At 38.1% G+C, this 18724-nt stretch overlaps 1 protein-coding gene across 1 annotated transcript in view; it reads right to left on the bottom strand.

The window, feature by feature from the left end:
* Positions 1-16395: 16395 nt before the first annotated feature.
* Positions 16396-18724, bottom strand: part of LOC149205435 (SNF2 domain-containing protein / helicase domain-containing protein / HNH endonuclease domain-containing protein) — a 460346-nt gene continuing 458017 nt past the window's right edge. Inside the window, exons 17-22 of the mRNA XM_089397405.1 lie at positions 18470-18657; positions 18280-18367; positions 17762-17931; positions 17484-17563; positions 17205-17380; positions 16396-17091 (exon numbers count right to left, since the gene is read on the bottom strand). Coding sequence (XP_089253531.1) covers positions 16786-17091; positions 17205-17380; positions 17484-17563; positions 17762-17931; positions 18280-18367; positions 18470-18657 — 1008 coding nt within the window. The 3' untranslated portion in view covers positions 16396-16785. The remainder of the gene's footprint in view (positions 17092-17204; positions 17381-17483; positions 17564-17761; positions 17932-18279; positions 18368-18469; positions 18658-18724) is intronic.

The raw sequence follows: 18724 nt of genomic DNA, 5'->3' as shown, positions 1-18724 counted from the left end.
TTGTATAAAAAAGGTTTAAGCTTGTGGTTTAATTGTGATATTTTAAGGGTTTTAGCTTTAAATATTTGTCTAGTGAAATGAAAATTTCATTTCGGTGATTAAAGGGCTTTTTCGACATAATCGTTTCTAATCCTCGAATCTAGCTTCGTCTCCTCATCCCATGCATTTGCATATAAAGTTAGTTCTGCATAATTAAAATTTACTTCCAAGCATAAGCTTGGACGATAGAAATATAGGCATCCATCCATCTTTGCTTGAGTAACCTGCTTTTAATAGTACTTATAACAATGACCTTGCGTCGTCAGAGTCACCTTATCTTCTCTCTGCCAATTACTACGAAATGAGGCTCAATATAGAAAGGGTTGAAGGGTTTAAACTTATGCATTTAACTAAAATTTACCAAGATTCATGCATCTCACATTAGCTTTAGGGTCTGCATTTCATATAAGATAGTTATTCATCCAAGCAACAGTGGCTAATCAATTACTTGGTCTTAATTTCCCTAGCAAGATCATTGACTCCATAAGACATTAGTATCAATCATTTAAATTTAATCAAATCCTATAAGTCTTGCTAAATCTTAATCAAGTACTTGGTTGCTTCATTGTGTCTCTCGAACTGGTTGGTTCCCAACTAGTTCTTCTTCATTCCATTTTCGTAGGGCCTACCCCCCTTAGCATGTTGTAGGTTGACAACTTAAACGGAGAGATTGGGGATCAGGGTGACAACCCTTTATTTGAGTCGTTGTCCCGGTGCCTAGATATTCTGTGTGACAACAAAGTGGATATAGGAAGGTTTCTCAACCTTGCATGTCTCATAGTATGGTCCAAGCTTGATTACATGCAATAAATAAGCAATTTCCCTAGAAAGGATAAAAGGGGTGCCATCAGATTGCAGGATGGTTGCGTATGATAGGTCCATTTGAATGTGCCCCCCCAACGATAACTCCCCATTTTCGGGATAACAACATCGCCCACACACCAGGAATATCAATAGCAATAACATCCATGAGGAAGGATATATTGGGATTCCTAGCTCAAGAAGCCATAAGGTCTTTCATGATACCTTCCACTTCCACAGGTTTGGAATTAAAACCACACACCCTTTTATATGGTTGAGTGATGCTAAGACCCAATTGCTTCATAACAGTGAAAGGCATGATATTAGCGGAAGCTCTTGAGTCTAACATACAATTGTGTAAGAAGAGGTCATTGATAGCCAAATTAACCAAGAAAGGTTCGCGCCCAGGGTTTCGGTCAAGAATATGAATGTTTTGCAATTCTTCAAATAGTTCTTCTTCTTGAATCCCCAGGGACTGATTAAGTTGTTGTTGTTTCTCGGGAAGCTTAGCAATCTCCTTTAAGGGTACAAGTATGGTCATCTTTCCTACGACAACTTCTATGTCGATGTTGAGTTTAATTTTCTTCCCCTTTTCCTTCTTGACATTTTTTTCCTAGGAAGATCCTTTTTTGGATTGACTTTTGTTGGGGGATCCTTCTTGGGAGGAACTTTGCGGATGTATTCTTTAGGAGGGTCTTGCTTAGGTGATAGATCTTCCTTGGACGATTCCTTAAGAGGTGAGGGGTCTTTGTCCTTTTCCTTTCGGAAATATTGGACCCCTTTGAATCTTCTTTGGCTATCGGAATTGAGAATGGATTCTTCCTTAAGGGTGAGCTCACTAATGGGAGGATGCGTGTATGATCCCCCTAGCAAAATGTTGAAGATGTCAAATTCCACAAGATTGAATTTCTCATCAGTTTGTCCACTTTCACTCTCATCACCTTCACTTTCCTCATCCTTGGATGAAGAATCTGACTCAACAACATTAGTTGGAGCTAATGTGTTTGGGATTTGAGAAGAGCTCGACCTATCTTCTTCACTTTTCTTTTTGGGAAAAAGATTTCCGTTAGGGATATAACTCGATTTTTGGGCCTTTTCTAAGGCAATGATTTTGTTCATGACAACCCTGTCACATGCATTGGCTTCTTCGGTGAACCTTTCCATCCTTTTGGAATCGTAAGGAGAGATTCTTCGTGTTGACCTTTGGACTTCTCCTTCTTGGTTTCAATTATGGCTCCAGGGTGATCATTGATATCAACCTTTGAAATTCATAGGGTTTCTTCAACTTCCATTGCCATTTCTTTAGCCTCGGCCAAAGTGGACAGTTTCTTATCCCTCAACACATAGGTGAGGTGGCCACCCATAACCTTTATGAACTTGTCAAGGATGTTGGCTTAAGATGGTTTAAAATGATAAGATATATATTTGACTACCCTATCAAACTTTTGAATGAACTCTCGCACATCTTCCCTTCCCTTGGTTATTTGGTAGAACTTTTCAATGTTGAAGGTCCCTTGGGCATTGCATGACCACCTCTTCATGAATAGGTCCTCAAATTAATCGGAGCATACAGGGGGAAGGCTAAGATACCAATCTCTTGCTTGTCCCTCAAGTGATGAGACAAAAAGCTTCATGATCCTATCTTCATCAAATATCATTCTATGGGACATCGGCTAGTAGAATACTTCAATAAACCCATGGGCAGTCCAAGTAGCATCCCCTTTGAATTTGGGTAACCATCGGTTAAATTTTTCAGGTAATGGCTTGGGATCATTACTCAATTTCAAAGGGGCAAAGACACTAACCAAGTGTCTTTCACTCTTGGTCATTTTGGGTTGATCTTTTTTGGAGTCAGTGCTTGAACTAGATGGCATATTTTGAGATGTATCATTGACCTTGTCAAATTCAGGGAAAAGGGTGGTTCCAACAGGTAATGGAGTTCGTTGTCTCCTTTTTGCAACAACCCTGGTTAAAGGAGGAATGTTTTCGCCTTCAAGTAAGCTAGGGGATTGGACAATGAGTGGAGTCTTGAGAGGAATATTTTATAAATGTCGTCAATGAATCAATTCCTCAATGATTCACTAGGGAGGTATGTCTGCTTCCTCCCGGACAACAACACCAAAATGTTACTTCTTAAACTAGTATGGGGACCTAAAGGGGATCCCTAAAGGGAAAATGCTAGGCCAAGGGCAACAAATAGAGACTTAGCCCATTGTCACCTCAGCGAAGGCTCCCTTCTACAAGTGGATCTGCATTCAACTGAACATTATGTTAAACTGATGCCTCCATCTATAAATCCAAATCAAGACCAATATCCTCATCAAAGTAAAACTCTGTTGGATGACTCCCCACCACCCAATCTAATGTTGGATCAATATCTTCTAACAAAATGGGATCTGTATCAGGTATTTGTTCCACAATTGGTTGTGTCTTAGTCAGAGGTTGTATTGGACATAGACTAGATCATTTAATCGTTTTTGTTCCAAACGATTTCTCTTCTTCATGTGAATCAAAGACAGACCAATTGCGCTCACACCTAGTAGCACTGTAAGTTTGACTCAAAATACAAATTGCAAACTTCTGCAATTGAGGACAATGGCTGCCAAAAGCCTCACACCATTGTACTGCAAAAAACATAGTAGTGTAATGAGTTAGCTCAACAAATTATATCCAACTCTCAAATTATAAACAATTTAACAAAATAAGAATTTGAAAATTGAAATTTTTGTTTACTTGACTCATCTACTTCCGTTGCAATCCTTGCTAGGTTCTTACTAAAGGTACTTGGGGCTTTGCTGAAACAAGTGATCTGTCGATGTATCTCCAACTGATCACTCTCCTTAGGGACCATGCGATCAATGCAGTCAATCAATCCATCTCTAACCTCCCTAGTCAAAGCTCCTGAATCCAAAGCTTTATAATGATACCTTGGGTTCAAAAAATACCTAGTTGTATGTATAGGGCGATGGAGTTGATTGTTCAATCTTTGATCAATGATTTCTCAAATGGGCCCATACTTAGCCACTCTATCCTTGTATATTGTCTTTATTTGCTCCTTTTCTTGATCCATAGCCTCATAAATGAAGCCCATAGCCAATCTTTCCCCATACACCAACCACAAAAAGTGGGTTACATTTGACCTCTATTAACTTGAGGACCATGTGCACTATCAGAGGGAGAGGAGGGCGTGAAATAACTTTTGATATCACCCTTCTTTTTCATTTTACCCTTACCTTTTTCTTGAATAGACTCCAAAGAGGGAGGACCATAGAAAAATGGGTTGGATGCATCAATGAAAGGGATAAATGAAAAATCCTCATAATCAAAATTGGGGTTGGCAGCCATCATTTGTTTTATACTCATCCTCCCAATTTCAGCCTCTATTTCTTTTTGCCTAGTTTTTTCTTGCTCAAACTTCTCAAAGTTATCTAGCAACTCCTTCCTAATCTTCCCAATTTGTGTTGATGGTGCTTCACATGGAGTAATTTGGCTTCTAGCGCCAACCGACTGTTGTTTCAGCCCCTGAATGCCCCCTCTACCCACCTTATATTTTCTATGACAAAATTTGCAATGCATTTTATTATCAATCATTTCAGCATATGCCCAAGCAACATATTTCATTCTAGGAGCCATTTTTTGATATTTGAACTTGGAAATGAAAGGAAAAAATCTGAAAATGAAAAAAATAAATGCTTCAATGCTCATTTCTTTTACAAAAAATACTCTTTAATTTCCAGATTTGCACAAAAAAAAGAAGAAGAAAAAATAGATTTTAGAAATGAAAAAAAATACCTCTAGGCACAAATTGCCTCCTCAATGCTGCTCCAACAAACCAACTCTTCAATGCTGCTCCAATAGCTGCCTAAGAAGCTCCTCACTGCTGCTCCAATGATTGCCCAAGACTCTTCATGGCTGCTCCAAAAACAAACTCCACACTCTTCACAAACTCCTCACAAATTCTCACACAAATGCAATGAGATAGCTCTGAGGAAATGTGAAGGGGCTGGGTAGATTTTATAGGCTTGGGAGAGGTAAATGGCCTTAAAGATAACCTAAAACAAAATTAGAATTATGTTTGGGGTTCGTTTTTCCCTCCAAAAGATATCACTTGGCGTCTTTGGGCATCGTTGGCCGTTTCAGTCGGTTTAACTCGGGCTCAACTGAACTAACTATTTTGTTATTGAACCGGCCACTAGACTGGTTTTTCTGCCGAGCCGACTGGTTTGTTACTGAACCGGCCACCGGAGGAGTATGGCTCAGTCAGCTCGGTCGAATCTGAGCTGACTCAAATGATTTTTAAAACAGTGGTACTTACATGTAACTGAGTATATCCAAACATTCACAATTGACAAGAGAGAAGCTCCAAGAGAAGATAGACCAATATCCACACATCAAAATTCATCCATAAAGCTCCAATATATCCTCTAGAAAATGCAAAAATCTCAAGAGAGAGAAGTGATCCAAACCAAAGTGATGATGAGCAAATGAGCTCACCTCACTTTTATTTATACACAACTTAGGAGTTCGAATTAGCCTCCTTGGCCTACATAAACTCCAAAAATAAAATAATGTTCTAATAATTCAACTTTTGGTGACAAGCCCATCAAACTAGCCCATAAATAAAAAAATAAGCCTCTCAAGAGGTCAAATAATAATCTATGCATGTCGTAGGGCCCTCTAAGAGGCCTAATGAGGTCCGTGGGTGCCACAATGAAGAATAGGACCCTCAAAAGCAGTGGACAAGGGGTTGGCCCCTTGTAATAACTTGTGGTGACATGTGGTGACACACAAGTGTCCTCATGGATCTCCAAACAAATCGAAGATGCATGTAGATCGCCTACAAGGGCTAGGATGATGGTGTGGGTGATGCCACAACATCGTGCAAGCCCTGGATCATATGCCAAGTGTATGGTGTAAGTCTGGGGCCAGCTGGGCATGATGGATCACGTGCATCCTCCTCTTCCAATAAGTGAATCGCGAGGAATATCTGAATGGCTGTGGGGACCCATGGAGTGCAATCTGCTGTTGTGGAGGCCCATGGCTCTCAACACTCACCCTACATGTGCCAATGTAGCCCTTTGGAGGATTAAGTCCCTGTATAGGGAAACCAAACCCAAGATGAAAACCATCTGCAATCCTACATAAGATCCAATGCACCTCCTAGCTTTCCAGTAGAACAAGTCATTAGAGAAATCGAGTAAATGAGCTTACCTAACCATGGACCACATGTGGGGACTTCATAATGGCCTGCCCTCCCATAATGGGCTTCAAGATGTGCCAATGTCTCCTAAACTCCAAATGGGGTTAACCAACAATCCTATTAGGTGGGTTCTACTTCTAAAGGGGATAATATAGTCAAGGTACATCCGTCAAAAGGTGGTGGCATGTGGCAGATAGGTGAATGAAGTAAGGAATGAGAAGGGGCAGGTCTGGGTCACATGTTGGGGTACAAGGGTAGCTAATAAGAGGGAAGCCCACACTTGGGTTTATAATGTATAGGAGGGAGAAATCGTGGTACATGAGGTGCCCCAAGCTTGATTTTCCCACCCTTCTTTATACACCTTTTTCCTTTTTATGACTATTTTATTAACTGCTCAGGCTCAAGGGGTAAGAGCATGATGCATAAGTTATAATAGTGTATACCCCCTTTTAAGGTGGAGCGACTCACTGCTCACCAGGGGTTGGGACAATCATGGGTTCCTATATGATGGAGGAGGTTCATAGAACCTGTAGGAACCAGGGTGATGGCCATGATGATGGGCTAGAGCTCATGTATTTGGCTTTTTCCCACGTGCTAAATGTATTTGTATCGACCAACTTTTGCATTTTGTGGTACATTTTCGTGTTGAATGTGGCCATATATGTTTTTATCTTTATTTACAGCTACATCAACCTACAGGCTTCATTCCAGGCCATGACCCAAGTCGTGGGCAAAGGGGAAGAGGCAAGCTAACCCTATGTGGACCCAATGGAGGAATGTGGACCCAACAGGAGAAATGATGAATGAGATAACAATGAATGAAAATGGGGTAATATAAGCGAATAAGGGAGCGGGACCACACAACCAAAATCAGATTTTCCTGTGACATACCATCCCTCGAACCATATGGTCAGTAAAAGAGATCCCACAAGACTAGAATCCAAGGTTAATTCCTAAAAGGGGTCTAGGGGACAAAAGCACAAACCTAGCCCATTCTTTCCGCTGAATCTCCCATTAATCCATGCCCAGAAGTGTCCATGAAAAGAAAACTACAATACTCAATTTCCAAATGACAAGGCATACCTTTCGATTCAGGAGGCCCACCTTCAAACATACGATCATGACAGATGGGCGAGGGACCACATGGCTGGCTTAGGTGGTAGAGAAATGGCACAATGAGATAACTGGTGGCTGTAAGGGGTTGCTGGCTGCCAGCCGAGGACCATCTTGGAGGAAAAAATTCTCCTAGGGATATTACCCACAAAATGGTGGGTAACAAGGCTATTCAGCATTTTTCTAAGAGAGATTTGGCTTATTCACTAAAACAATTTTTTGTGGGTTTAAGGAGGAATTCTTGTACATATGTTTGGCCTCTCTTTAGGACAGATTTCGACCCTTTTGAGTTTGTTTTGTAGCTCACTTAGGCACATAAATTTTCGGCTTCTCTCAAGCCTTTTCTGTGGCATCATCATGACATATAGCCTTGGTGTGATAGAGTAATTATTTCTAATCTAGTTATGTGTAGCTAGTGTAATATGTGGCTTGAGCATGCGTTTTTGAATAGAGGAAAGGGGCGTTGATTGTAACAATTGAACTATGTGCAATCCAATACATAATACCTACACATTGAAGTGATGGCAAGCATATAAATCGTATTGACCAGTTGATGGATGCAACAATTAAAAACACATAGACTAGAGCAAACACTGATATCTTAAGTGAGCAAAGCAACCTGTGGCAGAGGAGCTATGGTTTATTTCAATGGTCACAATTGGTTAACAAATAATACATCACATGTAAGTTGAGCTACAATGAGTTGTAAGTTGATTAGTTACATATGTAAGTCGTGACAATATCATAGTTTTATAATGTCATTTTTCAAGCATTGAGCATACCTACGCGCAATAGGAAAAACCATGGATTGGTTTGCATTAGTTGTATATGCATGTCTCTATTATGTCATGGTGCTTGAAACAAATCCATAGTCAAACTCATTGTAGCTTGTCTACTTTGGTTAAGAACTGCGGTAATAAACTCATCACAACATCTCCCAATGTTTGATCGAAAGCAAGAACGCGATCTGGTAGTCACTTGTAATGAAGTTTATCTGCATAGTATCTCCAATTTAGTGGTACTTGTGCAGAAGAATGTGATGCGATTGGTAGATAAGAGAAACCATATCGCTAACATCTGTGAGTATAGAGAGCATACTTCTTGTAGTTGTTTGCAATACAAATACAACCTAGAATACACCCATGTATGTCAATGGTGATGTAATCCAAGCATATGGATAAGTGGTGCAAAGTCATTCACAGTTATTGTGATTATATGACTTTATTAGTCAGAGCCTGTTGTTTCATATTGCATCTTGAGTGGTGGTTGAGTGAAGATGCTATAATTGTTGTGAATGGTTGAGTGAGGATCTCTATCCAAAGATAAATAGTTACTAGTATTGTTGTATTGAGCACATATAGGGTTAGCATATAGGGTGATTGCTTGTTGTTGTGACTAAAGTACTAAGAGTATCTGCATGATAGTGAAATTAGAGTCAATTGCTTATGACCTGGACATAACTATTATATATATATTGTTGAAGTGATGACAAGGTTCAATTGAGTGAGAGATCATGTTGTTGTTGCTAGGGTTTTGCTAAGATGCCTAGAGGATATCATATTGTAGAGGTTTTGTTAGGTTACTTGATGAGTATCTTCTTGATGCTGGTAATTGAGATCAAATTGATTATTGGTTGTTGATGATAGTGTGTGTATCGCTGAGCAAAATTTGGAAATGGAATTGATGTCATCACTGAGCGTATGTCGATGCTATCACTGAATTGTTGTTATTAGGGTTTGATATATATGCTTGAGTGTCTATAGAGAATTAATTATTGATGTATACTGAGGTTTGCATCATAGTTTGCTATTTTGGGTTTATAGGACTATTCGCCAGATAATGTATTTGTTGTTGCTAGGGTTTATTTTTGCAATCTGTAGTTGAGCAGTATTGACAGAGACATGAGTGGTTGTATAGCAAAGATAGTGATGATTGCTAGTTGACAATAGTGACAGTAGTGGCATTGACAATAATATCACAACAACAGAGGCATTTTGACAGTGTTAATGAAAACAGTCGTGGCTAAACAATGTATTCAATGTCATATATCTCATTCTTCTATCTTTTGTCTTCAAGGTGGTTGGGTGGTCCAAGTTGAGAGTGGAGTTTCCTTCAGGTTGGAGCTTGAGAACACTCCAAGATGGTAGGGTGGTGTTAGGGTAGGGTGGAGCATATGCAGGGTGTTGGAGCATCCTTTCAGTCAGAGCTAATAAAACTAGGGCATTGGAGAGTCCTTCCAGTTGAAGCTGGTAAATCAGGGCATTGGAGTGTCCTAGTTGAAGATGGTTCAAGAAGTTGGAGCTTCCTATTGATTTAAATTTTGAAGACTTGTATTAAGAAGCATTCGATGATTTTTCACATAAAAGGGTTTCCACCTAAAAATCTCGTGTCTATAATCTTGGATATTGTGCATTGTTGAATGGTGGTGTTATTTGTTTATGTAATGTGATACTAACTTATGTTTTAATCTGATGCTAATGTTAATTAATGTTGCTTTGTAAAAATTAGTTAATATTATGTAAAAATTAGTTAGTGTAGTTTATTAAGCAAAGGGCACAATCAAAGATCATGCCCGTTCACCAAGAGGCACCTAAGGCGGTATATAGCCTGGGCCTCTCACAAAAATGTAATCATCATCATTCAATTATTAATAAATATTTACTTATTTCCGTTATTTACGGAAGTTTGCTACTTCATCTGGTATTAGAGCCAACTTTAGACTGGTGAGACCCACAAGTTCTGCTGGCCATCAGGCCCCACGGGCTTCCCATAAAACAACAATGCGTGTGGGCTGTGCGTATTTTGCCTGGAGTGATACGCTGGGTAATACGTTGAAACATCGACGGGTGATACGCTGAAACATCAGCGGAAGACTGCGGAGGGTGATACGCTGAATCAACGGTGAGGTCTGCGTCGTCTTTTTTGACCTGCAGTTCCATTGCGGTGGGTTCTCCTATTGCGGAGGTGTGACGCTGAACCATCGGTGAAGTGTCGTCGTTTTTTATCTGCGGTGACCTGGTGATATCCGCTCGAAGGCCGAACGGTCAAACGAAACGTGACCATCCCGGGTTGGACGTGACTGTACATTCGGTTAACTAAATAAAGTATTACATACACCTACAGATATCACATTACATATATTTAATTTAATTATATAGAATTAAAACTATATAATAAAAAAATTACATATATGTAAGTAATATTTATTAATTAAAATAATAAATTTTTTAATTAATTCAAATATATAGATATAGATATATATATATATATATATATATATATATATATATATTATTAATTTAATAATATCTTTTGATTAAAAAAAATATTACGCTGGCAGAGAAATTTACACCCCCGCAAACTCGCTCCATGTCAATGTCAATGGCTGATCTCAATAAAAAAATGATTGAATTGGAGAATAGGATTATTAACCACTCCGATGATTTCAATAAAAAAATTAGCTGATTTCCAGAATAAGTTTAATGGGCACTCTGACGATATCAAGAGGCTACAGGAAACGACAAATCAAATAGAACTGTAGATGGGGCAGAACCATAGCCAAATCGAAATAAATCAAAAACAGACCTTGGCATTGTTGAACCACTTGTGTAGAAAACATGATATTACAGCTGAACAACTACTCCAAGAAGATGGAGAAAATTTAGAGCACAATTCATTGGACTCAACAAAATCAACAAATTCTCAAAAAGCTGAATCTCCCAAAAAATTAGCGACGCCCCACCAAGAAAATAGTAACACAATTTTTTCAAATAAGCAACTTTGGGATACATTTACCAATCAACATCCTTTTTTCGCTCAACCATTAGCGACATATCAGCGAAGGGCAAAAGTCGAGATGCCTAAATTCGATGGAAACGAAAAATACAGTGTTGCATGGATAAATAAAGCAGAAGAATACTTCGAGATTTATGACATCAACGATGATGATGAAAGGCTTAGGCACACATCCATGAAAATGGAAGGAGAAGCATATAATTGGTATATGTGGTGGAAGAAGACGACAATCGCCATCAGTTGGAGGAAATTTAAAGATGCATTCTTTAAAAGATTCCAAGGTGTAAGGGAAGAAGAGTTTTTTTCATCACTCATCAAATTACAACAAAAAGGAAGTGTGGATGAGTACACTCAAGAATGGGAAACCTTAGTGACACGAGTACCTGGGTTATCAGAGTCTCATCTAGTTCAATCATACATCTCCGGATTTAAAACTCATTTACAAGTAGAACTTGACCTTCATGACATTAAGACAATAGAAGTAGCAAGATGAAAAGCAAAAACTACTGAAAAGAAATTTGAACAAATACTGTGGTCAAAACCAGAAAAAGTATATTCAAGACGAAGAGTGCCCTAGTCTGTGGATTCAAATAATACAAGATATGTTCCACCACATCGTCGTGAAGGTGAAAAATCTAATGTGGAAATACAAAGGATAAAAGAAGGCAAATGCAAACGCTATGGTGAGAAGTGGGACCCCAAACATAGGTGTGCTAAGGGAAAAGAATCAAAGAACCTATATAATTGTGAAGCAACTAATGATTCAAACAGTGAAGATTCTGATATAGAAGAAATATAAGATGCCCCAGAATTCTCACCAGAATTAGATGAAGGAAGTATTCTGCAAGTGTCACTATCAGCTATCGCAGGTATATCACAACCTCAGACTTTAAAGTTGAAAGGACATATAAAGAAGAACAACATAGTGGTTCTCATTAACTCTGATAGCACCCACAATTTTTTAGATGCAACCATGGCAAAGAGACTCAATATTTTTACATTTCCCTTACCAAACATGAAAGTGATGGTAGCTGATGGTAAGAAGATTGAAAAAGTAGGGAAATGACATAAGGTCAAATTGCAGATTCAAGACTTTAATTTAGAATCTCCATTCTTCACTGTACCATTAGGTGGAGTAGAAGTAGTCTTAGGTATCCAATGGCTACAAACTCTAGGTACTTATGCTGCCAACCATCAAGTACAATTCATAAGATTTAAATGGGGAGGTCAGAGGTACAAATTACATGGATTCCAAGCACCAGAGAATCAAATTCTATCATCAACTCAGATGATGAAGATGATTCGAAAAGGAGCACCCACTTATGTAGTACAATGTCACCAATTAGAAATGTTATCTGCAAATATGATCAGTGAAGAATCACTAGAGATACAAGATCTAATTCAGAAGCATGAAAAAGTATTTCAAGACCTACTCATGAAAATGCCTCCTAACAGGGAAATTGAGCATACAATTGAAGTCAAAACAGGGTCAGACCCCGTCAACATCAAACCATATCGATATCCACATCACCAAAAAACAGAAATTGAGAGATTAATCCAAGACCTTTTAAAGTGTGGGATCATCTCGAAAAGTAAAAGTCTGTATGTTGCTCCAGTGGTATTGGTAAGGAAGAAGGATGGTTCATTCAGGCTATGCATTGATTATAGAGGATTGAACAAAATAACAATTAAAAACAAGTTCCCAATTCCCTTTATCGATGAAATGTTGAATGAGCTACATGGCGCAAAATACTTCTCAAAATTGGACTTAAGCTCAGGCTACTATCAAATCAGAATCAGATTGGAAGATATACCAAAAACAACATTCCGAACACACAAAGGTCACTATGAATTTAAAGTAATGCCGTTTGGGTTAAGCAATGCACCAGCAACGATTCAAGCAACTATAAACGAATTATTTCGTCCACATCTTAGGAAGTTTGTATTAGTATTCGTTGACGATATTTTAATTTACAGTAAAATTTGGAAGGAGCACTTACAACATCTGGATCAAGTTCTTACACTACTAAAAGAGCATCAGTTTTATGCAAAAAAATCCAAATGCACCTTTGGAAAGGAAGAAGTAGAATCCCTTGGACACATTATATACCATGAAGGCATAAAGGTGGACCCTAATAAAATCAAAGCTATAAAAGAATGGACCAAACTAGTTAATGTATCCAAGCTAAGAAGGTTCTTAGGTTTGACTGGGTATTACCGAAGGTTTATTAAAAACTATGCACATATAATTGCACCTCTGACAAACCTTTTAAAGAATTCATTTCTTTGGGATGAGGAAGAAGGGAGGTGTTTTGAAAAATTAAAGGAAGTTATGTCTAATGCCCTAGTATTAGCAACACCATATTTTTCTAAACCATTTATCATCGAGTGTGATGCTTCCGGATTCGGTATAGGTGCAATGTTAATGCAAGAAGGGCATCCAATAGCTTTTGAAAGTAGGAAGCTCAATAAAAGAGAACGCCTCAAGTCCACATACAACAAAGAAATGCTCGCTATTATGCATGCACTAGCTAAGTGGAGGCAATATCTTTTGGGAAGTAAGTTCTCCATTCGAACAGACCATAATACAAAAAAAAACACTTTCCGAAGAACAACAAAAATGGATTGAAAAAATTGCCGCCTTTGACATGGAAATACTACATAAAAGGGGAAAAGACAATGTAGTAGCAGATGCCCTATCCAGGAAAGACGAAGAACCAACACTACTTGCAATCTCGGTTGTTGTTCCTAAATGGCTTAACGAGATTCGAAGTGAGTATGCCAAGGATCCAGAAATAACGGCGATAATCAATAACCTTCCCAACAACTCAAAATTTGAATGGAAGAATGATATTCTATGGTACAAGGGAAGAATCTATCTAAATGCAAATTCCAATTTTAAATTTAAGATACTCAAGGAATCACATGATTCACCGTCAACCGGACATGTAGGATTCTTTAAGACTTACTACAATGCACGTCAATCCTTCTTTTGGAAAGGAATGAGCCGCGATATTCAAAAGTATGTAGCAGAGTGTGACACATGTCAAAGGAATAAAATTGAAAATATTACGACCCCTGGATTACTTCACCCTTTTAACATTCTGAATCGGAAATGGGAAGAAATTTCGATGGACTTTATTGAGGAATTACTCGTATCTGAAGGCAAAGACAAGATTTTCATAGTGGTCGACAGACTCACCAAATTTGCTCACTTTATGGCAATAAAAAAGTCATACTTAGCTAAACAAATCGCTGAAATATTTTGCAAAAATATATATAAATTACACGGTTTCCAAAAGTCATTGTGAGTGATAGAGATGCCAAATTCAAGGGTAATTTCTGGAAAGGGTTGTTCAACCACATAGGAACCTACCTAAATATGAGTTTCACTTATCACCCTCAAACAGGTGGACAAACAGAGGTTGTCAATAAATATTTGGAAGCCTACCTACGTTGCTACACTACAAAAAAACAAAATAAGTGGGCTCAATGGTTGCATCTCGCTGAATGGTGGTATAATTCTACTTATCATACGTCAGCAAAAATGACGCCATTTCAAGCCTTGTATGGATATGAGCCCCCAAAATGGAAGGATCTAGCTATTGTCCAGACAAATCTACCTGCTGTTAAAGATCAACTAGAAGAAACCCAAAAAATCGTCCAAATACTAAAAGAAAACTTGAATAATGCAAGGAATTGTATGAAGCAACAAGCAGACCGAAACAGAACCAAAAGAGAGTTTGAAGTCGCAGAATGGGTGTTTGTCAAGCTCCAACCATACAAACAATTGTCCTTAAAACAGAAAGGAAAAAACAAATTGGCACCAAAGTTCTACGAACCTTATCAGATCAACAAAAAGATCAGCCAAGTTGCGTATGGTTTAAGCCTTCCAGAGAAAAGTCGTGTTCACAACGTCTTCCATGTCTCCTGCCTTAAAAGGGCACTAGGCAACCATCAATCAGCGGAAACAATGCTTCCATCCCTGGATGATGAGGGAAGGGTCATTCTAGAACTAGAAGGTATTTTATCTACTAGAGAAAGAAAGCTTCGACATCGTATAATCAAGGAATACCTGATCAAGTGGAAGGACTTACCCGAAGAAGAAGCTTCTTGGGAGAATGAATCATTTTGTCAACAACATCCGTCGTTACGTATGCTTTGAGGACAAAGCATTCTTTCGAGAGGAAGGCAATGTTTTGTAAAAATTAGTTAATATTATGTAAAATTAGTTAGTGTAGTTTATTAAGCAAAGGGCATGATCCCCGTTCACCAAAAGGCACCTAAGGCGGTATATAGCCCGGGTCTCTCACAAAAATGTAATCATCATCATTCAATTATTAATAAATATTTACTTATTTCTGTTATTTACGGAAGTTTGCTACTTCAAATGCTCTAAAAGATTAAAAATTAACTAATTGAAATGAAATACTGATTCACCCTCCTCTCAAGTATTTCCAACAAAATGGTCATTAGGAAAAATGAATAGAATAGTGTTGGAGCACTAGGAACTTCGTTTGCAAAGTTTTGACCCCAAAAAATAAACGTTTGGTACCCTAAACAGGGTTGAGAAGTGTCTAGATCCCAAATCACCAAATAAGATCTACCCCAAAAATGAGCTTGACAAGTCCATGGCTCCCAAATATTCCACTCCAAAAAATACCAAAACAAATGAAACATATATAGTGACCCATTTTGTATCATACACTTTTCAAAGTTTAGCATTGGAATAGCCAGATAACCTGAATTCAATAGTGGTACAGGTTTTCCACAGAGAATTGGTTACAAAAATGGTCTTCGAGAAAAATGGATATCCATCATGCTTTCTATTCATATAAGCTTGCTATGCTTCACTAACATTTTGTAAAATGGCATAGTTTGTGTAGTCAATACCAATATTTACATGGATGCCATAATTATCTTGACAACTTGTCTGCTCATTAAAAGGACAACTTTCCTCATGGTAAGAAAATTATTAAACATGTTTTGTGAACAGAGCCGTGAACTCTATCAGAACAGTTACTGAACTGATAAGAGATATTCATGATTTTGACATTGACCATATAAATACACTAATTATAAGGACAAAGAAAGATTAACACCTTGAGTGTGAAAAAATATTACATCTTTCTCAAAATTAAATAAAAGGAATATCACAAGTTTGACATGCAGTCTTACATATATAATCTTTGAATCCAAGCTTCGCATGTGCACAAATGGTAGACACTCCATAGAGTTTACCGCAATGATGTCCTGTGGTCAGCACATATAGCAATAACTTATCCCGTTGATCCCATCTCACAGATTTCATATCTGGAAAGACCTTTTCTTGGAAGCATATTCACAAGCTGGCAATATTTATGTCAAGTCTCTTTGCAAAAATTAGGTTTTATCCTATCTCATCGAGATGTTATTTCTCAGCTAAGTTTCCACTCTCATGATATCGATGAAGAAACAAATTCGCACTTCAATAACAGCTTTAGACTCTTTGCTGACCACAAGATCCTTGGGCACTAGTCATCTCCAGAGTCCATTGACTGGACATCTAGAACACATCTTTGTTGTTATCAACGGGCATCACTATTCCTTTAACCTGATGGAGTGCGTACTTTAATTTCTTCTTTTCATGCCAATCTAGATTTCATTTTCAAAATCAGAAGTTTCCTTTGAATGTTACACCACAGGTGCAAGATTGGCCACCCTCTTATGTTACCGTATGCCTTTATGGAACTATTGTCATTTATTTTCACATGTATGGCACTTACGGTGAACTGATACTCAAACGGCTTGCAGATTGGAATTAAAGCCGGTTTGGAGTCTTTAAATTAAGGATCATTCTAAATCTGGCTCATTAGGCAAAGTGGATTCTCCAAGTAAGCACCTTCTGAAGCTTTAATTGCTTTCCCTTCTTCAGAATTATCAATCTTGTTTGGATCATTTGAATCTAATCGTACACAGGTCAGTTTCTTTGAGTATGCACTCCCTGAGACATTCATTATCAATTCTTTATCATCTTCTGTCTCACTAGGATCTAATTGTACACCGATGGGCTTCTTTGAATACGCACTTCCTGAGATATCCATTATCAATTCTTTATCATCCTCTATCTCAGTAGAGTCATCTACTACGGCACACGGACTATCCTGAAAAGATCAGAAATCAATCAATCCTCACACGAATCAATAGCGGTCATCATTTCATCAGATTCCTGCTTAGCTCACAGATTCATGCATGGTCAGGATCAAATTGTATTTACCTGTGAATAAAGCTTCATACGCTTCTGACAAATTTGTTCTATGAGCTTTTCAATAGTGATCTGCAATCCTTGTTTTGCCCTTGCTCTCATCAGGCGACGGTCCGTTTGTTGTTCTGCAGTTACTTTTGAATGGCAAATGACACAGAGTGTCCTCATGTTTTCCAATCTGCATTCTCCTGCAATGCATGCAAGACAAGACACAATATATGACAATAATGACTATAGTGATGTGCCTGACATTCCAATAATCTTCAATCACCAATTTTGAAAAATCTATACCTCCTCCTCTATACACTGGCACAATATGATCTGCATGCCACGCATTACCCTCAGTTGGCTCTAGGACAAGTTTATCAAGCCTGCAAAAGTATGACGAGATAAGTTTCACAGATTTTTAGCAGTCAATTTCTCGAAGTATCAATAAAGCATTATGGTCTTCACTGCTGCAAAACTATAAATATAAACGATAAAATAGTTGCCATTAAAGTAGAAAGAACACTGATAGTTCAAGCACATCCATGAGTGCGAATAGACCCAAGTTTTTGAAAGAAATTTACAATCGTCGGTGATTTGCAAAATCTGGGGCAGCCTTCAATATATGTTCTCTCCGTTGATCATTTGACAATGGGCGAATGCACTTAACGAGTTTATGGCAATCTAGTTTGCAATGGGCACAAATTCCATGCTCTACCGAGAAAAGAACCTGAAAATGTAATGAAAGCAGTGTCTTAGAATTCAAAGTCTAGATAACATTATAGGTATTGTGATCATTTTTCCCGATAGCACTGCGTGTAGGATTTTAGATCCTGTCTTATCGGTAATCTAGATGTAAAATTTGTCACAGATATTACAAAATCGGAAAAGATAACCAATAGATGTTGAAAGAAATCCCATGCATATCTGACTTCATTCCTGTAATATTCAGTCATGCGCTTTAATTCACTGAAGCAACAACTTCTAGATTCAATATAAGAAAGACAGAAAAAAGGTCTGCTAGTAAAATTTGTAAGTCGAAGAATAAAAACTGGTAATTACAAAGTTCAAAAGTAGCATTTTCCAACCTCTCGCATGAAACTTGGCTTGTCCTCATTCGATACACTTCAAAACAATTTAACTTGCAAAATAAATCCTCAAAATATTCCGGATCTTTTGCATGTATTCCTCTGCAGCAATATTAAAACACTACGCTACACATGAGCATCCACACTATATTTATTCATTTACAGAATCTCATTTCTTATAACCATATGGCTTAAGATACTTACAAGCACGGATTCTGGCAAAGCTTACAAAGTGGCTGTCCCTCTGCAGTCCATGCCTGCATTTCATACCTCTCTTTCATTTTATAACGTTTGCGGAGGAAAACTTTCTGCCAAATTGCATTTTCTGGTAAGGGATCACTGATTTCGTCTTTTGGTGCAACACGACGCTTGCTTCCTCCTTTCAATAAACCCTGTTAAAATGTCTTTTTAGTCTCTCTCTTTCTATCTGTGAGTCGATATGATGTGCACTTATTGATC

This window comes from Pinus tabuliformis, chromosome 1_2 (genome assembly GCF_031772625.1).
Source record: "Pinus tabuliformis cultivar Carrire ecotype Pingquan chromosome 1_2, CPIR1, whole genome shotgun sequence".
NCBI classification, from domain to species: Eukaryota; Viridiplantae; Streptophyta; class Pinopsida; order Pinales; family Pinaceae; genus Pinus; species Pinus tabuliformis.
The sequence above is the reverse complement of the archived record's forward strand: the minus strand, read 5'-3'. Positions and strand labels throughout refer to the sequence as shown.